Source organism: Oncorhynchus tshawytscha, linkage group LG09 (assembly GCF_018296145.1).
Source record: "Oncorhynchus tshawytscha isolate Ot180627B linkage group LG09, Otsh_v2.0, whole genome shotgun sequence".
In the NCBI taxonomy this organism is placed as follows: Eukaryota; Metazoa; Chordata; class Actinopteri; order Salmoniformes; family Salmonidae; genus Oncorhynchus; species Oncorhynchus tshawytscha.
The window spans coordinates 28,366,549-28,391,334 of record NC_056437.1 but is presented as its reverse complement, the minus strand read 5'-3'; the positions used below and the strand labels follow the sequence as shown (position 1 = coordinate 28,391,334).

The 24,786-nt window shown below is 41.2% G+C and overlaps 1 protein-coding gene across 1 annotated transcript in view; it reads left to right on the top strand.

Annotated features, from left to right (window-relative positions):
• Window positions 1–20,108, top strand: part of LOC112259094 (nectin-3-like protein) — a gene marked incomplete at its 5' end in the record, with an annotated part of 53,538 nt that extends 33,430 nt beyond the window's left edge. The window contains 5 exons of the mRNA XM_024433857.1: window positions 12,156–12,503; window positions 13,391–13,690; window positions 13,927–14,044; window positions 14,181–14,332; window positions 17,512–20,108. Coding sequence (XP_024289625.1) covers window positions 12,156–12,503; window positions 13,391–13,690; window positions 13,927–14,044; window positions 14,181–14,332; window positions 17,512–18,212 — 1,619 coding nt within the window. The remainder of the gene's footprint in view (window positions 1–12,155; window positions 12,504–13,390; window positions 13,691–13,926; window positions 14,045–14,180; window positions 14,333–17,511) is intronic.
• Between the last annotated feature and the right edge of the window lie 4,678 nt (window positions 20,109–24,786).

Genomic DNA, 24,786 nt, shown 5'->3' with positions numbered 1-24,786 from the left:
GACCAACATCCATTCAATTATTTTAATTCCATTTCATAAATTGTTTTCAGTGGGTTCAATGAGAAATTTCTCTAGAGATAAATCAGATCAATCCCAAACTGTGCGATGTAGTAGGGAATTGGAGTTTCCAATGTCCAATATTCTACATAGTTTAGTGCAAAAAACATGGTACTTCACTAAAATGACCATAATCCATTGTGCCCTACTTGTCCAGTCTGTGCAGACATGAAGAGACAGAAGAATGCACGATCGAGCGCGATAGAGAGCAGCAGTTTCGTGTGTTATCTCAACCTGGAAATACATAGTTGGTATTCAGCAGTCGTAAAAGTATTTACTTTTAAGAACTACTAAAATAGTGATTTTGTCAGACAGCATAGGCAGTAACTCTATAGAGCGGATGCCTATAGAGCTGCAAATAGGCCTTAAACAAATGTAATATTCACAACTTAAATATTTTATTAAATCAATGTGAATAAATGTTGGATAATAAGTGATAAGCAGTAATAGGTAGTCACTACCATTGTGGGACTTTTATTAATTGTTTTATTCTGTGTTACAGCATTCAACCCATATAGTGCATTTAATGTATAAAATAAAAAAAATCTATCAAACTGGGATTGTTTTTCATAATTGAACTGAAACCAAACCGACCTCAAAAAGCACTAATCGCTCAGCACTAACACAAAGACAGCCACTCTACTCAATCGCCCAATTTATCCACGATGGAGAGGGAGTTGAGTTAAATTATAACACTTATTAACATCCATTTTATACCTGTACTAATGATTCTGTCCTTATGTTCATCAATAATCAAATAATATTTACAGTTGAAGTCGGAAGTTTACATACACCTTAGCCAAATACATTTAAACTAATTTTTTCACAATTCCTGACATTTAATCCTAGTAAGTAGTCCCTGTCTCAGGTCAGTTAGGATCACCACTTTATTATAAGACTGTGAAATAATATAAGACTGTCAGAATAATAGTAAAGAATTATTTCAACTTTTATTTCTTTCATCACATTCCCAGTGGGTCAGAAGTTTACATACACTCAATTACTATTTGGTAGCATTGCCTTTAACGTTTGACCCAGGTTAAACGATTTTCCGGGTAGCCTTCCAATAGATTCTCACAATAAGTTGGGTAAATTTAGACCCATTCCTCCTAACAGAGCTGCTGTAACTGAGTCAGGTTTGTAGGCCTCCTTGCTCGTACACGCTTTTTCAGTTCTGCCCACATATTTTCTATAGGATTGAGGTCAGAGCTTTGCGATGGCCACTCCAATACCTTGACATTTTTGTCCTTAAGCCATTTTGCCACAACTTTGGAAGTATGGTTGGGGTCATTGTCCATTTGGAAGACCATTTGCGACCAAGCTTTAACTTCCTGACTGATGTCTTGAGATGTTGCTTCAATATATCCACAAAAATTTCCTGCCTCATGATGCCATCTATTTTGTGAAGTGCACCAGTCCCTCCTGCAGCAAAGCACCCCCACAACGTGATGCTGCCACCCCCGTGCTTCACAGTTGGGATTGTGTTCTTCGGCTTGCAAGCCTCTCCCTTTTTCCTCCAAACATAACGATGGTCATTATGGCCAAACAGTTCTATATTTGTTTCATCAGACCAGAGGACATTTCTCCAACAAGTACGATCTTTGTCCCCATGTGCAGTTGCGAATCATAGTCTGGCTATTTTTATGATGGTTTTGGAGCAGTGGCTTCTTCCTTGCTGAGCGGCCTTTCAGGTTATGTGGATATAGATAATTTTGTACCTGTTTCCTCCAGTATCTTCACGTGGTTGCTCTGGAATTGATTTAGACTTTTCGCACCAAATTACATTCATCTCTTGGAGACAGAACGTGTCCCCTTCCTTAGCGGTATGACAGCTGCGTGGTCCCATGGTGTTTATACTTGCGTACTATTGTTTGTACAGATGAACATGGTACCTTCAGGCGTTTGGAAATTGCTCCCAAGGATGAACCAGACTTGTGGAGGTCTACCTTTTTTTTCTGAGGTCTTGGCTGATTTCTTTTGATTTTCCCATGATGTCAAGCAAAGAGGCACTGAGTTTGAAGGTAGGCCTTGAAATACATCCACAGGTACACCTCCAATTTACTCAAATTATGTTAATTAGCTTATCAGAAGCTTCTAAAGCTATGACATTTTCTGGAATTTTCTATGCTGTTTAAAGGCACAGTCAACTTTGTGTATGTAAAGTTCTGACCCACTGGAATTGTGATACAGTGAAATCATCTGTAAACATTTGTTGGAAAAATTACTTGTGTCATGCACAAAGTAGATGTCCTAACGTACTTTCCAAAACTATAGTTTGTTAACAAGAAATTTGGGGAGTGATTGAAAAACCAGTTTTAATGACTCAACTGTATTTGTCACATGCTTTGTAAACAACAGATGTAGACTAAGCGTGAAATGCTTACTTTCGGGCCCATCCAAACAATGCACAGAGAAAGAAAATTGAGAAATATTTGATATTACAGTATTCTCAAAGTGCCTAGCTCATGTATTCTCCTCCAAGAGACCTCTCGTGATGTCTGAGTTCACCCAGAGTTTGTTGTAGTAACTCTGAGACTCACCTCCTGTCTGCTGAGTGCTGAGACACACATCGGATAGCACAACCTAGAAGGACACCTAACAGTTGATGGCCCTAATATATATCTTTTTTAAATGTTTTAAGTGGGCGATAGGCTTTGGTCTGAAGCCGAAAAGAAAGGAAATTCACATGAGCAGCACAATGCCTACTCCACCCATGATCTGCCAAGGTTTTTCAGTACACAGCTTTGACCAACTACATTAGCCTTGTGTTCTATTCAATAGCCAACTAGGGCTGTCGTGCAAATAGGGCTGTGGTGGTCATGACATTTTGTCAGCCGGTTATTGTCATGCAAAAAACTGTCAGTCTCACAACCGTAGCTAATATAAACACGTTTTCCAGGCCTCCAAGCTGCTGATGCAAGCCTTTGGAACATATACATTTAAAGAAGTTTAATACATCAATTTAACTTACACCATCACAATAAATAATGTGATCATATTTTCACCCATCAGATTATTCTCAATTTAATCTTGTCTTTACTAATATGTCAAATATGTTTCGATTTAGAATGGCCCATTATCAAAGGGGCAGGGGGGAAAAATACATATCATCTGTATGCACTCAAATAGCGAATGGAGGCCATGCGCTTTCCCGCCAGTCAGTTTTGTAGGCTAGTTTGGTTTCAAAGCGGAGCATGTGCTTGATATGAACAGCTGAAAAATAAATACAAGAACACTTTTTTTTCACTCCAAGCATCAGCCACCGTTTGAGGAGCATGCTCTCGCTGCCCGACAGGTATATTCTGCCCAAACTCTGTATTCCATGGGCTCTCAAACCTTGTTCATGCAGCTACCCAGTGCTTCATTTGGGAAATCTGTTTGGGAACATCAAAAGTAACATGTCACAATTAAATATTTCACTAAACTGTTGACAGCCAGTCTGCGCGCTCAAGAAAGGAATAAATGAGAGAGGAGGAGATGGAACTGCATGGTGGTGAGATTCTCTATAACTGAAGGTAATGTCACAATTAATTATCAAAAAAAATATATATATATATATTTATATAGCCCTTCATACATCAGCTGATATCTCAAAGTGCTGTACAGAAACCCAGCCTAAAACCCCAAACAGCAAGCAATGCAGGTGTAGAAAATTATGAAATTATTTTTTATTACTATTACTAAACTATTCAAAATCAAATACTAATTGTAGGTGAACTGTAAGCCACCCTGCGCAATCAATTTACCAATAGCATTGCCTACAACTATTCGTTCTTTCCCAAACTCATGGATAGAAATGTTGGAGCGTAGCATAAGGAAACCAGTCCATCCAGTATGCATAATAATACAGTCCACACTAAAAGGGGATTACTCACATTTGTTTTGTACCAAAGACATCTTAACTCAGTCTAGTTTTGTTTTTTCCTGCCATAGGCGTAGGCTACGTATTGTATAACGGCACAGTCATCATTTTTATTCCGCTTTTTCTTTCGAGCTTGGGCTCAAAAGTCTATGCATACGGTCTAATACAGTGGGGCAAAAAAGTATTTAGTCAGCCACCAATTGTGCAAGTTCTCCCACTTAAAAAGATGAGAGAGGCCTGTAATTTTCATCATCATTTTCATCATTTTCATCCCAAATCCCAAAAGTCCCAAATTCCCATTAGTTACTGTGAGACTTTGCACGCTCACAGATACGAAGCCTCAGAAATAAAGATCCGATCACAGAATAGGAGCCACTCCCTTAATAAAAACTGTTACATCTACGAACTTGGTCAATCCTAAAATTAAGTCCAATGGTCACTTTATGGACTCTAAAGTCTCATTTTTATCCGATATCTAGAATTTGGACTGTCGATGCAGAAATTACTCTGAATACTCCAATGCTAAAGACGCTGTCAAAATCCGGTATGTGGTTCTCTGTAACGTTTGGACGGCTCATGACGAGGCGGGATGTGTGTTGTGTACCAACATTCAAGTTGATTTGTGAGTTTTCATCGATATTAGCATTGAACTTCAACCAATCCCATACTATAGTTGCGCCATCCGGCGCTGATTGAGGGAGAATGATCACCTGAGTCTCCTCTGGGAACAATGTCTCCTTGCTGCCAGGACAGCCAGACTCCTCGCTGTGTGTGTGTGACGAGGCGCTACAGTAGGTTCTTCTCTGTAATGAGTATGTACATTTGAAGTCAGAAGTTTACATAAACTTACGATGGAGTTATTAAAACTAATTTTTCAACCACTCCACAAATCTCTTGTTCTTAACTATAGTTTTGTTAAGTCGGTTAGGACATCTACTTTGTGCATGACACAAGTCATTTTTCCAACAATTGTTTACAACCAGATTATTTCACTTATTATTCACTGTATCACAACTCCAGTGGGTCAGAAGTTTACATACACTAAGTTGACTGTGTCTTTAAACAGCTTGGAAAATTCCAGAAAATGGTGTCATGACTTTAGAAGCTGCTGATAGGCTAATTGATATCATTTGAGTCAATTGGAGGTGTACCTGTGGATGTATGTCAAGGCCTACCTTCAAACCAAGTGGGAAAATCAAAAGAATTCAGTCAAGACCTCAATTTTTTTTTTTACTCTACAAGTCTGGTATATCCTTGGGAGCAATTTCCAAACGCCTGAAGGTACAATGTTCATCTGTACAAACAATAGTATGCAAATATAAACACCATGGGACCACGCAGCCGTCATACCACTCAGGAAGGAAACGCGTTCTGTCTCCTAGATATGAACCTACTTTGGTACAAAAAGTTCAAATCAATCCCAGAACAACAGCAAAGGACCTTGTGAAGATGCTGGAGGAAAATGATACAAATGTATCTATATCCATATTAAAACAAGTCTCATATCGACATAACCTGAAAGGTCACTCAGCAAGGAAGAAGCCACTGCTCCAAAACCGTCATAAAAAAGCCAGACTACGGTTTGCAACTGCACATGGGGACAAAGATCGAACTTTTTGGAGAAATGACTTCTGGTCTGATGAAACAAAAATAGAACTGTTTGGCCATAATGACCATCGTTATGTTTGGAGGAAAAAGGGGGAGGCTTGCAAGCCGAAGAACACTATCCCAACAGTGAAGCACGGGGGTGGCAGCATCATGTTGTGGGGGTGCTTTGCTGCAGGAGGGACTGGTGCACTTCACAAAATAGATGGCCTCACGAGGAAGGTTAATATTGTGGATATATTGAAGCAACATCTCAAGACATCAGTCAGGAAGTTAAACCAAGCATACTTCCAAAGTTGTGGCAAAATGTCTTAAGGACAACAATGTCAAGGTATTAGAGTGGCCATCACAATGCCCTGTCCTCAATCCCATAGAAAATTTGTGGGCAGAACTAAAGAAGTGTGTGCAAGCAAGTAGGCCTGCAAACCTGACTCCGTTTACCAGCTCTGTCAGGAGGAATGGGCCAAAATTCACCCAACTTATTGTGGAAGGCTACCCAAAATGTTTGACCCAAATTAAACAATTTAATGGCAATGCTACCAAATAGTAATTGAGTGTATGTAAACTTATGACCCACTGGGAATGTGATGAAAGCAATCAAAGCTGAAATAAATCATTCTCTCTTCTATTATTCTGACATTTCACATTCTTAAAATAGTGGTGATCCTAACTGACCTAAGACAGGGAATTCTTACTATAATTAAATGTCATGAATTGTGAATAACTGAGTTTAAATGTATTTGGCTAAGGTGTATGTAAACTTCCGACTTCAACTGTATGCTTGTTGCTGTTCTTAAAGGCTGATTGTATCAAAATTAATCGAAGGAGTAGCTTTCACAAACGGTTATGTTAAGCATTTCTTTGCCTTCCTCTTTCCCCTGATGGTTAGGTGATTACATTAGAGGGCCTATTTCACTATGATCTGTCTTTTCTTTCTGTATACCTCTCTCTGCTTTTGAGGGGAGCCTAAAAATAACAACAGATCTCTAGTGGTTGAGCAGTTCTCTCGTGGTCTGGTTATTAACATCTACCAATATATGGCTATTTAAATCCCCTGCTTCCCATTTAGAAAAATCTCCATCTTAAAGTTCCATTTCCAGTTGTGAGCACCCATACAGCCACTCTCTCTTCTCCTGGACAATAGGCTCATCAGAACCCACATCCTGTAGATTGGTCTCAGTGGATGAAACTCTGTATCTGCTGGGTTGCACTGTGATCTTTCAAGCATCACCTGTTTGGAGTGAGTGAATGCCCTTTTGTGGAATTCCTGGCAGTCGCTATGTGTAACTAGCTAAATACCTCCATCACTGTCAGCTCACAAACTAGCCTTATTGAGCCACCCAGAAGTGACACAGCTGCCACTGATATTTGACATGCCTAACAAGAGTCAACAGCTGTCCAACAGTAAACGTAATGCTGTGGTTCCACCCTGTAGACCTAGGAGCCAAGGTTGCAAAGTCAACTGTGGTCAATGCAGGGCACTTCAGCAATGGGAAAATTCACATACCTAGTCGTTGCGTTACGTGCTATTCAAACATCCGAGAATTCAGGAAAGGATTACAAAGTGAGTGTTTCCCGTCCTTGCTTGAGATCCCACCCCTATAAAATGGCACAACTCAACTGTTAATCTCTAGGGCACGGCAGGGCGGTCAGAAAATATATTTTCCAATAAAACCCTATAGGGCTGTCCCCGATTATACTTGTAACTAAAGAGGGAGCCAGAGATCAATATAGACTAACCAGAAGAAAAAAACCTCTTCTGGTCGGTCGGAACCTTTTTCCTTTTGGAGTTCCAAGTTATCCTACCATTTCTACTGATCTGGGTGCCAGTTATCATTTTCATATGCACATTTTTGTGGAACAGTTTAATTTAATTGATAATTTAGTCTTCATATCTCAAAGTCAATGTCATGTGGTTAATCAAAATTATAAAGGAAAATTATGTCAATCTAAAAGTAACTTCTATTGCCATTTGTCAATATGTAAAAATAGCCTACATAAAGCCAACAAATAAAAATATTGCAGCCTGCAGGTAGAAAATATCCTGACGAAAATAAATATCCTATAAATCACATTGGCTAGGCATGACCTGACTGCAAGGAACTTGAAACATTGTATCAACTATTATATTAACTTGGTCTGGCCCAAAGCTTGTGCTAGCAAACTTGCAACATTATATAAAATATTCTGGGTCCTCCGAGTTTCCAGCACCAGTGAGCTCCGGACAGACAGACAAGGGATAAGAAGTAATCAGGTAGGCCTATTTTTATGATGTTTCTACCGGATCATGACATTTTTTCCTTTTCTCACTGAGTGGTTATCGGAAGGGAGCTGGAAATAGTTTTCAAATAGGCTATGTTGAGGAACTATTGTAATTCTCAATGGCTGTAAAAACAGACTTTGTTAATTGCTGTTCGAGGCAAATAATAAAATATTTGAGAATCTCCAGTGATGGTGAGTGAATACAATAAGAAATAGTATCAGATCCCCAAATGGGCACACTTACTGTACAGTATAGGCCTACATTTGCGCAAAGGCCAGGTTGACTAGTTCTACTTCTGTATGTGTAATCGGGTGCGTGTCCTTACTCAAGATTGGAAGGAGTGCTCCAAACAAAAGACAATTAATACATTGACGACTCATAAATGGAATGAAATAAATCAAAACCTTTTTCTCACAAGTGTAGCCTAGGTTGTGCGCTCTGCAATCAACGTTTACACTCCTACAATGACAACGGTAAGACTATTTATAATAATTTAATGCATACTACCCATCCCGCATGCGGGAGCGTAATCATCGCCTCAAACTAATTAGCATAACGCAGCGGACATAAATATCCCTAGAAAATGTTCCTATTAATGAAAATCACAAATGAAATCTATTGAGACACAGCTTAGCCTTTTGTTAATCACACTGTCATCTCAGATTTTCAAAATATGCTTTACAGCCAACGCTAGACAAGCATTTGTGTAAGTTTATCATAATGCTATGCTAGGATCTGCTAGCAGCAGGCAACATTTTAACGAAAATAAGAAAAGCAATCAAATTAAATCATTTACCTTTGAAGAACTTCGGATGTTTTCACTCAGGAGACTCCCAGTTAGATAGCAAATGTTCCTTTTTTCCAAAAAGATTATTTTTGTAGGCGAAATAGCTCCGTTTGTTCTTCACGTTTGGCTGAGAAATCGACCGGTCACTACAACGCCAACGCTCCATAATATCGACAGAAACATGGCAAACGTTGTTTAGAATCAATCCTCAAGGTGTTTTTCACATATCTATTCGATAAAATATCCACCGGGACAATTGGTTTCTCATAAGAAGCGATTGGAAAAATGGCTACTTCTGTACTTTACACAAGATTTTCTGCGGGAGCAATCATGTGACCACTTGCTCAATGTGGTCCCTTACGGCTATTCTTCAACATAAATGTGTAAAAAGACGTCACAATGCTGTAGACACCTTGGGGAATACGTAGAAAGCGTAAGCTCATTCGTAGCCCATTCACAGCCATATAAGGAGTCATTGGCATGCAGGGCTTTCAAAATATGGGGCACTTCCTGGTTGAATTTTTATCTGGGTTTCGCCTGTAACATCAGTTCTGTTGCACTCACAGACAATATCTTTGCAGTTTTGGAAACGTCAGTGTTTTCTATCCAAAGCTGTCAATTATATACATAGTCGAGCATCTCGTCGTGACAAAATATCCCGTTTTTAAAACGGGGACGTTTTTCATCCAAAAATGAAAATACTGCCCCCTAGTTACAAAAGGTTAACAGAAATTAAGGGAAAGGAGGATACCTAGTCAGTTGTACAACTGAAAGACTTCAACTGAAATGTGTCTTCCGCATTTAACCCAACCCCTCTGAATCAGAGAGGTGCGGGGGGATGCCTTAATCGACATCCACGTCTTCAGCTCCCGGGGAACTGCCTTGCTCAGGGGCAGAATGACAGATTTTTACCTTGTCAACTCAGGGATTCAATCCAGCAACCTTTTGGTTACTGGTCCATCGCTCTAACAACTAGGCTACCTGCCGCCCTTAACCAGCATTGTAGCTAATTTCCCCCCAACATCAGACGTTCCCTAACGTCGGACACTCTAGCGCTTAGAGGATTAAATCACCTCAAGATCAACATTTAAATGAATGAATATAACTTTTTGCGACGTTTTGCTAATGGATATAATTATTTTGAGCTAATGTACATTTTGTGAGACGCTGTATATTGTAAAAAATTTAATATCCAACTTTTTACTTCTGATTCAGGCATATTGTAAAATTTGACTGCACATGTAATTTAATATCACGTAATTATTATTCTTTTTTTACCGGAAGGTTAGCCAACGAGTCAACTTCGCATACGAGGTTGTTGTCTCTTTGTTTTTACAAAATGAAATGGATATATCTTGTAATTGAACAAAATAGTAAGGTGGCCAATAACTGGGGACCGTATGCCGATTTAATATGGGACGTTTTTTTTTTTTTTTTTTGCTAAACCGCTTATCAAAAAGAAATGTCAAACATGCTAATTGCTAAACCGTTAGCTAACATTTTTACGACACCAATAATCACAAAACATTGATGGCTTGATCACAAGAACACTTGAAGGTAATATGTTTTTTAAACTCTTTTGAATATGCTGATAATACGTGGTGCTACACTAGATGAAAGATAATGGGAATTAACAGTAAATGTGCTACTGTTGTGCCAACCCTGCCGCGTCCGCACTTGATTAGTCCACTCAGACAGGTGCGTATCAGAGGTCTTGTGTGCCATATTTAAAAAATGATTTGCCACTGCTCTACTAAAAAAATATTGATTGACCAAACAATCGACAAGTCGACTAAATGGGTTCAGCCCTCAAACCCTGTCTATTAACGAATGGTCCTCTCCTCCCTCCCTCTGGCATTCTAATGTAATTTTCATCCTCTCTGTGCTCAGGTCTCAGGCTTCCAGGTTGGGGGGACACTCAGGAAAATACTTCTGTTGGGTTGGCTGAGAGATTGGGCTGGGGTTGTTGTTGGCTCGAAAACAACAGGCAGAATGTTTTGAGTAGGTTGCCAAGCAATGCAGAGGGTTTTGATTTACGATGACGTCTTCCCACTGGCAGCTTGTTGCAATTAGTGATGTGGTTGAGTGGTGTGGTGAGTGCAGCATGGTGGTATTATTATGATGTTCGTGTTTATTTATCTTTCTGGGACTCGTTCCTTCCACAGTTTTTTTTTCTCTCTCTTGGACAGCAGAATCTCTTAGTGATAGATTTGTTTCGGCTCATCTGTTTCATATGACCCTTTACTTACTTTAGACTGTTCCTTCTCCCACTAGCACTTTCATCATTGCCATATCTTCTCCCTGTCTTCCTTTCTCTTCCTCCCACCTTTCTCTCTACCTCGCCCTTTCCCGTAACTCTCTCCCTCTGTCTGTGTCTGTGGAGTACTGCGGTCTCTGTCTCTGTCTGCCTCTGTCTCCATCTCTCTCTCTCCCCCTTTCTCCCTCCCCCACTCCCCCTCTGCCTGTGTCTCTGGAGTACTGCTGATCTTAATGCTGTGAGTGTGGACAGGCCATGTTAAATAGAGGGGATGACAGAGCTTTAGGGGCTAGTTCTGATTGGATACAGGGACAGAGCGAGTGGTTTGTTTCACAAAGGGCTGCTTTTAATTCCTGGATTCAGGTCAGGAGTAGGGCAGGCAGGCAGCTATTGTACAAGAATAAACTGATCTTTGGAACAAACATACACAAACGCTGGACTGTGTATTATGTTGATGGAAAACCAAATGTTGGTTGCTGTGGATTCATGATCAGATCAGCACAGATGTCTGTGAATGCTTAGTTTGGTGGAACTGACTAAGCTTGTGTTTTGGTTTGGGAATGTCTTAGTGGAGCTGACGTCAGTGCTCTTTCAAGTAAATGTTGTTCACAAAACCATCTCGCTCTCCGACCACACACACACACACACACACACTATTACACCCAACATGATAAATGTTTATTGATAGTGCCTCGAGAGGAGACTATGATTATCTTCAGATGACACACGCATGAAACGAAGAGATCTAGTTGGTGAGGTCACCCTTGAACACTGGTTTATGTCATGGGCTTATATATGGTTTGAGGACTTTATAAAAGAGAGTCCAGCTGTAATGAATGGTGATTGAGTTTCATCCATGATTATATGACTAGGTTTATGCGTGGCTCCGCGTGTATGTGTACTCCTGTGTGTTTGTAAGAGATACCGCACCTGCTGCTGTTGTTGTAGTACTAGCAGGTTGTCCTCACATGTCCTCCTTACCTATTCACAAACTTTAACACACACATATTCACAAGCTGTGCATGTGTTTCAGTTTTATTGTTATTATGGTAAATGATGTGATTCTGAGAGACCGATGGAGGTCCTTTATTGCCATCATCAGTGGGCATATTGAATATACAGCCATACACATTACACACACCCACTTACAGGCTTATGTTTCACTGCCCAAGTACAACTGTTAGGATTATACTTAATAATTTAACATATTCCCCACTGCTTTTCTCTCAATTTTACTGCTAACAGTAGTTCTTTAGAAATAATTGGAATGAACTGATCTTTGATGGTGAAACTATTCATTCTTTGTTTCTCTCCCTGGCTCCAGGTGTGGGGGGCAGTCAGGTGTTGGTGCCCCAGAAGGTGAGTGCTGTATTGGGGAAGAATGTGACGTTGGGCTGTAGTGTGGAGGTGGAGGCCAACCTGAGTTTTACCCAGAGTTCCTGGGAGCGCCGGCTGCCCACAGGCTCAGTGACGGTGGCGGTGTACAACCCTGTGTTCGGTATCTCCATCCCCCCGGACTACGTTCGCCGCCTGTCCTTCCGCTCACCCTCCTCCCATGACGCCACCATCGTACTGGAGGACGTGAGCTTCACAGACATTGGAGTGTACACCTGCAAGGTGGCCACCTTCCCCCTGGGCAACACACAGGCCTCCACCACTGTCAGCGTACTTGGTAAGAATGTGCTGCATGTGTTTGCTTGTATGTGTGTCTGTGTGCAACACACCTTTTGCAAATGCATGTGTGTGTTTGTCTGGCTAATAGTGTGCTTGTAAGATTCTGAAATGTAATTCTGTATCTTAGTAAAATGCCTCTTGTAAATTGAATGAATAATGCATACCAATATTCTGGGGGAGAGACATCCTACTCACGTCACTGAGCCGGAGGGAAAGTGGTAAGACAAAGTGGAAGAGGAAAAAAGAGAAGGGGGAGAGTGAGGAAGGAAAGTGGTGAGAACGAGAGATTGGAATAAGGGTTGGTCGATGAAGTGGTGTTGCAGTGAGAAGTGTCATGGAGATTTGCTGTGGGGTAAACGGTATGACAGTTGGGTACAGTTGCAAGAATGAGAGGAGGGGTGGAGGAATGGGAACGAGGGAGCAAGGGAGGGGTGTAGAAGAACAGGGTGCTATAATTAGAGCTAGAGAAATGTGGTGGGCAATAAGGCGTGCGGTGTGTGTATGTGTGTTGCACAGTTGAAACGTCCCTCTATTTTAAGGGATCTCCTGGGAGGGGCTGGGGTTGGATAGATGGATAGATCTATCATTCCAGGCAAAGCCATGGCTTTATATATATATATATACACACACGCACACACTTTTGGAAAGGTTACAGGATATCCCTGAGCTGCTACTGCATAGTAGGAAAGGGGGGAAACTAGGGAGATGGAGAGAGTGGCAGAGGTGGACAGAAATTAACAAGAGCTTGGTGAATGACTGAAAGAGGGTGTGTGTTTGGAAGCTCTCCCAGACTCAGGAACTCAACTCTACTTCCCTAGAGGCTACTGGAACTCTGACTAAACACTACAGCTCTTTCTCTCCATTTCTCTCTCTCCTCTCTCTCAGTGGAGCCCAAGGTGTATGTGTCGGCTGGCTCGGTGGCTCTGATCGATGAGGGCAATGAGACGGTGGTGGCTACCTGCATCGCTGAGCGGGCCCTCCCCCCTGCCGAAGTCTCCTGGGAGACGGACCTGTTTGGCCATTCAGAGGTGACGATGCAGGACGAGGCCAACGGCACCACCAGCACCCAAGTGCACTACCTGTGGCAGCCGACCCGCCACGTCCAGGGTCAAGCCCTCACCTGTGTGGTGCGCCATCCTGCCCTGCACACGGACTTTAGGATCCCCTACCAGCTCAATGTGGAGTGTGAGTCTCTCTCTGTCTGTGTGCGTGCGTGATTGAACACGAGTCCCACAAGACTGCCTTTTTTGTTCACAATCATTCACAGATTAGTCATGTCTATAATGATGGAATTTAGACAGATTTGATTGATTTAACTGATTCACATGTCATTTCACACCATTTTTCTCTTTTTGTGGGGAGGGGGTTTATGCTTTTCCTGTTGCTATATATGTTAATCCTCCTGTGTCTTGTCTCTGCAGATGCCCCAGACATTGTGGTGGTAGGTTATGATGGTGACTGGCACGTGGGCCGCGAGAGCGTCCTGCTGACCTGCAAAGCCAAGGCAAACCCACCAGCCCACCACTTCAGATGGATCAGGTTTGTGAGCGTGTGCGATCGGGTTTTTATGTGTGCACAAATTTGTTCACACTGCAGATTGAACATTGAACCAGTGTTTGTGTATAATTGTGTCCGTCTTTCATTTTGTGTTCTTGTATGTGTGTGTGCATCCCAGACTGGACGGGGACATGCCAGAGGGGGTGGAGATAGTGAACAGCACATTGCTGTTTCTGAGGCCCCTCCAAAGGAATGACTCTGGAGTCTACAGGTGTGAGGTTGCCAATGCCATCAACCTACGCAGCAGGGACCTGCGGATACGCATACAAGGTGAGAGGGGAAACGCTGCTGAATATGCACACAGATTGCTATTGCACACATTCTCCCTGTTTCTTTTGGGGAGAACTTAAAGCTTTCAGTGTAGAGATAATACCATGGAGATGAGTCTTGATTTATCTCAATGGACAATACTATCTCTGTGTCTCTATGGCTCTCACTATTAAACACTTCACTTATAATTTTTTTTATGGTTTTGAAACAATGGTATATTTTTCCGAGGATGAATCACATTTAAACACACACAGAAACACACATGGTTCATCCAGCATTTCGTCATTCTAAACCTTAATCCATCTAAGCTTGAGGGTGTGTCAGTGTTTGAATTGAAGCGAGCTGCCACGCTGTATTAGTGCAGATTATTTCTGGTCCTCAGATGTAAGAGTCTTAATTGGAGCCTGATTAGTCTTGATTAGGTCTCCAGATGTTCAACAGGAGAGGAGAGCTCCCTAGTTCTCTGGCCAAACCCCATCTGTCTGTCTGCTCATCCCTAATCATCATCTCAGACCACTAACTCACTCCAGGCTTTGTCGCCTGTCCCCTGTTGTTCCCCTGGCCTGGCATGTGTCTGTCTCTTCTGTGCAATATGAGCACCATGTCCCTGAGGTTTTGTTAACCCCCTCACCTCCCTCGGCTCATAAACCTTTCTTCTCTTCCTGAATTAAGCTTTCAGTATGACTACTGTACATCTCTCTCCATCCCTCTTTTTTGTTACTCTTTTTCTCTCTCTCTCTGTCTCTGTCTCTGTCTCTGTGTGTGTGTGACGCAGTGAAAGGCAGAGGCGTGCAGCCTTGACTGAGATGTCCCAGATTCATAAAATATTCACCAGCTCTTTTCAACTCTTATTTATTAAACATATATATTTTTTTGCTTTTCCCTTTGAGGGGGAGCTCTGTGGTTTTGTGTGTTCTCTGTGTGCGCGCTTCTGGGTAATGTGTTTCGCTCTTGTGTGTGTGCTCGCCCACACGTTCGTGCAGTTTCTCTGCATGGAGTCGGGACAACGTCATTCTGTTGGATCTGAGAGTCTGATATCTCTACAGATATCGGACCTGGAACCAGGACTGGAGTGTTATTTTATGTTGCTGTTTTATGAACTTCACCACATCACTGAACACTTTTAGGGGAAACCTTTCACACATGTGCAGTCCTAATCCAATCACAACCACAGCTAGGGTTGCAAAGGGAGGGTATATATCACTGGAACATTTCTAAGTTTAACCAGAATGTTGGTATCTTTCATGGATTTTATGTAATCTCTCACAAGACATCTAGTGGCCCTTTTGGGTACTTCAGGTTATCACAGGCATCTAATTATCTCTGGTCTTCTGCATGGCCTAATCACATGTAAAATTATATTAAATCATTGAATAAGATTATTTCAAAATACAAAAATGAATGACAAAGCTGTAAAACATTATGCTAAATAAAAACCATCAATTTAGTGAATACATTTGATGTTTTAATATGAGGGTTTCAGCATTATGTATTAGTTTTACTATGTAAGTATGTATGTATGTGAAAAAGTAAATAGTTCAAAGTAATGCCATTGTTGATTAGATGCTTTTTTTCATTAATTAAGCTATTTTCTCTTGAACCATATGGTTTAAGAGAAAATATCTACATTATCTACTCATGGACAATATGGACACAGATATAATAAATGAATACTATACATGTTTAATAAAGTTATTCAAGTATAAATCACCAAAGTTATGATAGTGCCATATATTTTCTGTTAATTGCCAAATTTACTGAAGATTCCGGTAACTTTGGTAAATTACCGGTAGCTTTGCAACCCTGACCACAGCAGTTAAATACAGACTCAGCAAGTCTGGACAGAAATACCAGCGGATGGAATAAGGAGAGCAGCATGTCTCATCTGTTGATGTAAGGTGCTTGATCATGGTTCATCTGCCCTAAAGAACATTATAGGGAGCATGTGAAGATCTGGATCAAGTCAACACAGAGAGTGTCCAAATCACTTTTTCAAACTGACTGAACTGTAAAGGAGTGATTCGCCATTTTGCCCATTTCTTTTCCCTGAACCACTACCTGACATTTTAGTAGTTCTTCCCATCTCTCCAAGTCCCCTACCGTCTTGGTAGTCCTTCCCATCTCTCCAAGTCCCCTACCGTCTTAGTAGTCCTTCCCATCTCTCCAAGTCCCCTAACATTAGTGCTGATTCTATTCTAGACATCCCTTCCCTCCTACGTATCAGTGCCTTACAACATTCTCAATGACAAAGACCTGTTTCTCTTTATTTGAAATGCTCAGCATAAGCTCTCCATAGTCTTTATAAGCACCCATAACAGGCACATAATAATCATAAAAGTGTTCATCAGTTAATTTGACCTGATTTGAATGGCGGTAGCTACAGAATGTTGTGATTGATTGTCCCTCTAAAGCTGATCTCTGCAATACGGAACAAGTCTTCTCTTCCTTCTTGCAAAGATTTACATGGCAAGGAAAATAGTGTTGAGGGTCCATGACTTACAGTTGACAGTGTGTATGTCATGCAGTGCCTAAAGTTGTCAGCATAAGTTATATGTGGGCATTATGAACAGCTTATACCACTTCAAATAAGGTGTTACTGACAAAAGCTAGTCAGCATTGAGTTCAATTCATGATTGTTTTAAGAATTTGTTTTTGCTTTGTAGAGGGCTTAGTTCCTAATCACCCATCTCTGGTTCCTAAACTAGTAACATCTACATCCCTCTGCCTTACCTTGCCTTTCCATTCTTTTGTGATTAGTGTAATGCTCACTCTCACAGTCTCTGGTTTTCTACCGATCAGGCTACCGTCCATTTGGATGCTCTAAACTGCATGTTTTTTTTAGTCTTTATTGTCAATTTGTATACATTACCTCAATCCCGAAACATCAAAACTTAATTTACCACATCTATACGTTTTAAAGGTTACTTCTAACCTCAAGTGGTCTGTCAAGAGATCTAACAACAATAACATACTTTGTTCAGATAACATGTCAATGCAAACCTGAGGCTGTTATGAGCACGTTGTTTTAGATGTAGAACTGTTTTGTAGTTTTCTCATGTCTACCTATCCCCTTTCAGTAATATGCTGATGTAGTTGGCATTGACATTCTCTACTTTTCTGTCTGTCCATCCCTCCCTCCCTGACTCTCTACTTCCCTCCTCCCTGCCTCCCTCCATTAGATCCTCCCACCACCTCCATGCCCTCCACCACCCCTGCGCCTGTCCTAACTGGCTCTGCCTCCTCCTCCACCTCTGTGGGAGACAAGCAACGGGTCCTCTTCACCTCCCCCACCCTGGCAGCCCTGCCCCCTGCCAACCAACTGGGCACCATCGTGGGCGGAGCTGTGGGCGGAGCCTTGTTCCTCCTGCTGCTGCTAGTGCTGGGCGGGGTCTGTTACCTCCGACAACGACAGACCTTCCGTGGGGACTACTACACCAAGCAGTACCTAGGGCCTTCAGACATGCAGAAGGCTCCTCCACAGCACGAGCTCCACCCCTCCAAGCCTGCCAATAACGTTTTTGTAGACAAGGACCGCGAGGAGTGGGGCGACCGCGAACGCAACCACGAGCGGGACCGCGAGCGCCTCCACCTGCATCCAACATCAACAACCATCATGAACAGCCACAACCACAGAGAGCCAGAGCGCCAGTCCAATGGCCGCACGAGGGCGACGAGAAATGGAGAACACCATGACCACGACCACCTGCGTAGCTACCCCAGCCCCCACCAGAGTAGCCATGCCAGATACACTGCCCCACCACACCCGCTGAGCAACGGTTCCCCCTACTTGTCGGATGACTGCTATGACAGTGGGGCCGAGGGGGACTATGTCTCTCATATGGACGGCTCCGTGATCTCACGCAGGGAGTGGTACGTCTGACCCCACCACCACCACCAGGCACGCTACCCTGCCAACAGACTCTGCCACCAGAGAGAAGAGAGACAACGCTGCAGAAATCACAGGAGGATTTCATACATTATTCAACAAAAGAGAATACTCACACGTTCTGCCTCTCTCTCTCAAGCTGTCATACATTTTGGCATCATATCCTTAGTTCCCTCTCTTTTTCAACATGGTTTGTCATTTCTCAGTTATTTTCCCTTGATTTTGATCGTCATCATGGAAGGTGTGTGAATTGCCTAGCCATACTGTGGACATGCCTTCATTCTGCACTAGAGGGCAAATCTGTGTTTACTAGCTAAAGTGGGGAGGGGAGGCTTTCCCCAAAGAAAGATTAAGTAGGAAGGGAAGAGAGAAATTTAAAAAAGGGGAGAGTATTTCTGGCACATACAATATTATTTGGTACAGTACGTGGATAGCATGGCTACAAATCACACAACATTATACCCATTGTGTGTGTGTGTGTGTGTGTGTGTGTGTGTGTGTGTTGAGTACCAGTGCCAACTTTGTCAGTAGATGCTGTCATTGCAGCAGGATGTCATAGGCTAGAACTAAGTCTGCAATGTTATGTATCAGTGTGGTGGTCTGTCTCACTTTCTCAGATAGCGGTACCATAATGATAACTAATGAGTTAGAACTGGGTTTTAGTTCATCTTTCTCATTTTTTCATGCAGTGATTTTCAGCCCTATATAGAATATTTAAAAAATATGACAGATGAGGGGACGGCTGTATATTGTAAGAGGAGTTGCATGCATTCTGTACGCACCCTCTCCTCTTTAATTATTTGTGCTTTAGTATGCATTAATTTATCATCTGAAATGCCCGTAGTAATAGAATACGATTAGTAGACTGCAGGGTTCCGTGTGGCTCAGTTGGTAGAGCATGGTGCTTACAACGCCAGTGTTGTGGGTTCTATATTCCCACTGGGGACCCGTATGAAAATATATGCACTCACTACTGTAAGTCACTCTGTATAAGATCGTCTGCTAAATGACAAAAAAATGTCAAATGTAGACTTTTTTATATTTATGGCCGTCTAGAAAACAGTGAATGGGGCATAATAATTGTTGCTTCAGTTTTGTTATTTCCTCTGTAATACAGTGAAGTAAATGGAGATTATTCATGGTTCTCTGTCGTCTAGTGAAATTTCCTCTGTTACTCACTGCTCTGGGTTCAGTTATGTGACCGGTGCCTTATCCCAGAAGAGTAGTAAAGTAATTTAAAAAACAATGATAATGTTATTTTTACAGACAAGTGCAAGGTCTGTTTGGTCCTCTTTTGAGAGATTTGTTTGTTGCCTTTGTTTTCTACTTTTTTTCACTTTTGATTGAGGGATTCTTTTTGTGCCATATCCTCTTTTCTGTTTTCTGTCTCTAAGCCATGAAGTTTGACGATAGCATTATTTTTGCTCACATAATAAATGACATTTGCAACATCTTCAAGTTGCAAAACACCTGAACAAAGCTGATGTAAGCTAAAAGAGCGATAATTTAATTATTGCACAGTTCCTATATGTCCGTTTTCGGTTAGGGCAGCATGGTATATAAGAAAATAACGGTGGGGATTTCCAGATTCCAGAATGTTTTGTTTAGTTCTTGTACAAAGTGAGAGAACGGAGAGTGAAGCGCACTAGTGCACCTCACCAGGGTTGATCTCCAACCGTATTTCACATTCTCCTTGCAAGCACCTTCATGTTATTCATGTTTGTTTTGTATACAAGAGAAGAGCTAATGTAAGAAAAGGAAAATAAATAATAATGCAAGAAAAAATTGAAAATAATCACATGCTGTATCATCTACGACAACAAGCATTATTTTGTAAATCTTTTTTGAGATATTTTTGTTTTCAATAAAGCACCTTTTTTCTGTGTCTCATTTCCTGATTGATCTGATCTCCTAGACTGAAGCTGCCCGCATCACAAGCTCCCTCAGGCTGCTACTTTACTCTCAAACTGATCATTCTCCCTGTGCTCTTTAAAGTGACGTCATCTCTAGCTCAGTCACTCATTTTACAGCCTGAGCTCCTGTGAATCACTGGCCGCTTTCGCCATTTCAGCCGACTTTAAAGGCTTGTAGAGACTGACGGATCTACAAATCACCTTTCATTATAGATGACCACTAAATATTATTTCTAGATCAGTCAGTCACACTACAGCTGTGATCCAGCATGTTGATGCTTTTGAACACAGTCATTGTGCGCACACACTCCATATCTTGTCACTGTCGTTAGCCAGCGTTTCAATATGAGATTTGATTTGATTTTTTTTGCTCTATTTGACTGCTGCCCATCTCTTTCTCTCCTCCCCTGTCTTCCTCAGCCTCTCTCCACCTGCTTTTTGTAGAAGTTAGCAGAGATCAAGAAGCCCTCTTGTCTTTTGTCTCTCTCCCCTCTCTGGTTCTCTTTGACCTCTCTCATCTGACTTTGTGACAGAACAGAAATTGCCCCCTGCTCCCATCTACAGCTTGTCTCCTTTGTGAATTCCCCCTGTGCATCTCTCCCAGTGTCTCACAGCTGGTGAAATCAAACAGTGTTTATGTCTGCCCCCGAGTCTCCCCTCTCTGAGCCATTGACTCTGTCCCCATGGCAACAGTCTTATCTGGAGCTGGTGACAGAGGCAGGCTCCCTCAGGGCTCCACCGCCTATACCTGCACACCGAGGGAAAAAGAGCGGAAGGGAGTGAGGGGAGAGCAAGGTTAAAGGGGCTGTTGAAGAACATTAGAGAATTGGCCATCAGACATGAAATTGCCAATTATGATAAGCTGCCTGTTGTATAGGATGGTGGAGAAATCACGTCATTGTGACCTTGGCATTGTGTACAGTGCCTTCAGAAAGTATTCATACCACTTGACTTATTCCACATTTTGTTGTGTTACGGCCTGAATTCTAAATGGACTAAATGAAATGCATTCTCACCAAACTACACACAATACCCCATAATGACAAAGTGAAAACGTTTGCAAATGTATTGAAAATGAAATAAAGAAATACCTCATTAACATAAGGATTCACATCCTTGAGTCAATAGATGTTAGAGTCATCATTGGCAGCGATTACATCTGTGAGTCTTTCTGGGTAAGTCTCTAAGGGACAGATCGAAATGTACAGGGTTGATCCAACTCAAGGTGTCCTAAAAGAAAAAATGCACCCCCACTCCTCAAAGTTGAAAATATTTTCACGTGACCATCTTGTACTGTTAAAAACATTGAACACCGTCCCCCCCTCATATAATTAACAAAGCATGTTTACGACCACAAATGACAACTGTAGGGACCCTGTGTTTGTAAACGTGGATATCAACTTTGATGTCTTTCTGTGCCAGTGCACCACACAACCAATAAACAAAGCATACCGACTTCGGGCACTTCAATATCATGGTTTGCGTTTTCAAGACCACAATATGGAAGTCTCGAGAAACAGAAAATACATCCCTCCCTACCTTGTAGGCTTACCCAGTACTGAAGGCTTGGCTTGACAATCTCCGAATGACATTCACCTTTTTAGATGCCTAGTTCCATTCATCAATTGGGCGCTGCACAGTTTGGATTGATTCATTGATTCATTCTACTTGTCAGTAAATAAATATATATATATATATATATATACACCCAAGATTTTTTTAAGTGACCAGGATTGCACAATACATTCAGGGACTTATTTCCGTTGTGGTCCCTATTTTATTTTTACGTAAATACATATACAATTACATAGATACAGACACATTACAGAGATAGAGATGAAAAACTGCTCAACCTCCAGAGGAGTATGGGGGGGGTTAAAGTACAATTCTTACAAGCTTGTTTGGTTGGTAGCTTATTCTTTAGATGTTTGGGCCTGATGGTGAACCATGATGAGCAGGCATAATCAAAGTGACACTGGAATAGCGCACTTCCCAGAGTCTTTAGGGTGTCTATAGCAAGGTTTTCATCCAATTGAAGATGTCTTTTCATGTGAATATTCTAAAATCTTCATAAAACAAAGTTTTCTTTAGGAAAATTTGGCACTGGAAAACACAAATTTAAATTTACTGGACATTCGAGAAATGTAATGGACATCCATATGCATTCAGATCCAACCAGATCAATAAACGAGGGATGTTGGCCAAATGAGCCACATTTACGTGTCCTTAAAAATATCCTAGAAACAAATGACAAAAACACTATTCATTCATTTATGTGTAGCATATGCAAAACTTTATAGACTATTTTTTTTTTGGGGGGGGTTATATTTGTATATATTATGGATCCCATTCAGCTACTCTTTCTGGGATCCAGCTAAATTAATTCATTTTAAAACATTACAAAACATTCACAGATTTCACAACACACTGTGTGCTCTCAGACCCCTACTCTACCACTACCACATATCTACAGTACTAAATCCATAGTGCGTATGTTATCGTATGTTTGTGTATGCATGTGTCTGTGCCAATGTTTGTGTTGCTTCACAGTCCCCGATGTTCCATAAGGTGTTTTTTTATCTGTTTTTTAAATCTAATTTTACTGCTTGCGTCAGTTACTTGATGTGGAATAGAGTTCTATGTAGTCATGGCTCTATGTAGTACTGTGTGCCTCCCATAGTCTGTTCTGGACTTGGGGACTGTGAAGAGACCTCTTGTGGCATGTATTGTGGGGTATATATAGGTGTCTGAGCTGTGTGCCAGTAGTTTAGACAGACAGCTCGGTGAATTCAACAATTCAATACCTCTCATAAGTAAAAGTAGTGAAGTCAATCTCTCATCCACTCTCAGCCAGGAGAGATTAACATGCATATTATTAATATTAGCTCTCTGTGTACATCCAAGGGCCAGCCGTGCTGCCTTGTTCTGAGCCAATTGTTCTGAGCCAAGTCCTTTTTTGTGGCACCTGACCACACGACTGAACAATAGTCAAGGTGCGACAAAACTTGGGCCTGTAGGACCAGCCTTGTTGATAGTGTTGTTAAGACTCATCTCATCTTAGCTACTACTGCATCAATATGTTTTGACCATGACAGTTTACATTCTAGTGTTACTCCAAGCAGTTTAGTCATCTCAACTTGCTCAATTTCCACATTATTTATTACAATATTTAGTTGAGGTTTGGGGAGTGTTTTGTTCCGAATAACATGCTTTTAGTTTTATAAATATTTAGGGCTAACTTATTCCTTGCCACCCACTCTGAAACTAAATGCAGCTCTTTGTTGAGTGTTGCAGTTATTTCAGTCACTGTAGTAGCTGACGTGTATAGTGTTGAGTCATCCGCATACATAGAAACTCTGGCTTTACTCAAAGTCAGTGGCATGTCGATAGTAAAAACAAAATTAAGCAAGGAGCCTGAACAGCTACCCTGGGGAATTCCTGATTCTAACAGGATTATATTTGATAGGCTTCCATTAAATAACACCCCCTGTGTTCTGTTAGACAAGTAACTCTTTATCCACATTATAGAAGGGGGTGTAAAGCCATAACACATAAGTTCTTCCAGCAGCAGACTATGATCAATAATTTCAAAAGCTGCAATGAAGTCTAACAAGACAGCCCCCACAATAATTTTATCATCACTATCTCTCAGCCAATCATCAGTCATTTGTGTAAGTGCTGTGCTTGTCTTGCTTATCTTGCCAATGAAAAAGTAATTAAAGTAGTTTGCAATATCAGTGGGCTTTGTGATGAATGAGACATCTGATTCAATAAATTAAGGAGCCAAGTTTTTTCCCCAAAATTTCATTTAAGGTGCCCCAAGGCTTTTTACTATCATTATTTATATAATGTATCTTTGTTTCATAGTGTAGTTTCTTTTTCTTTAGTTTAGTCACATGATTTCTTAATTTGCAGTATGTTTGCCAATCAGTTGGGCTGCCAGACTTAATTGCCATACCCTTTGCCTCATCCCTCTCAACCATACATGTTTTTAATTCCTCATCAATCCAATGGGATTTAACAGTTTTTACAGTCATTTTCTTAATGGGTGCGTGCTTATTAGTAACTGGAGTAAGTAGTTTCATAAATGCATCAAGTGCATCGTCTGGTTGCTCCTCATTACACACCACAGACCAGCAAATATTCTTTACATCATCAACATTTGAACCACCGTCTTGTATGACCTCTTAAACACCGTATTAGGCCCAGCCTTTTGAAATTTCGTTTTCCTAGATATGGCTATTATATTGTGATCACCACATCCTATGGATTTGGATACTGCTTTAAAGCAAATATCTGCAGCGTTAGTAAAAATGTGATCAATACATGTTGATGATTTAAACCCTGTCCTGTTTGTAACTACCATGATAGGTTGACTGATCCAGGTTGCAGGCACTGGTTACAGTTTTAATTTTTTTCCTGAGTGGGCAGCTTGATGATAGCCAGTCAATATTTAAATCACCAAGAAAATACAGTTGAATTCGGAAGTTTACATGCACCTTAGCAAAATACATTTAAAACTCAGTTTTTCACAATTCCTGACATTAAATCCAAGTAAAAATTTCCTGTCTTAGGTCAGTTAGGATCACCACTTTGTTTTAAGAATGTGAAATGTCAGAATAATAGTAGAGAGAATGATTTATTTCAGCTTTTAT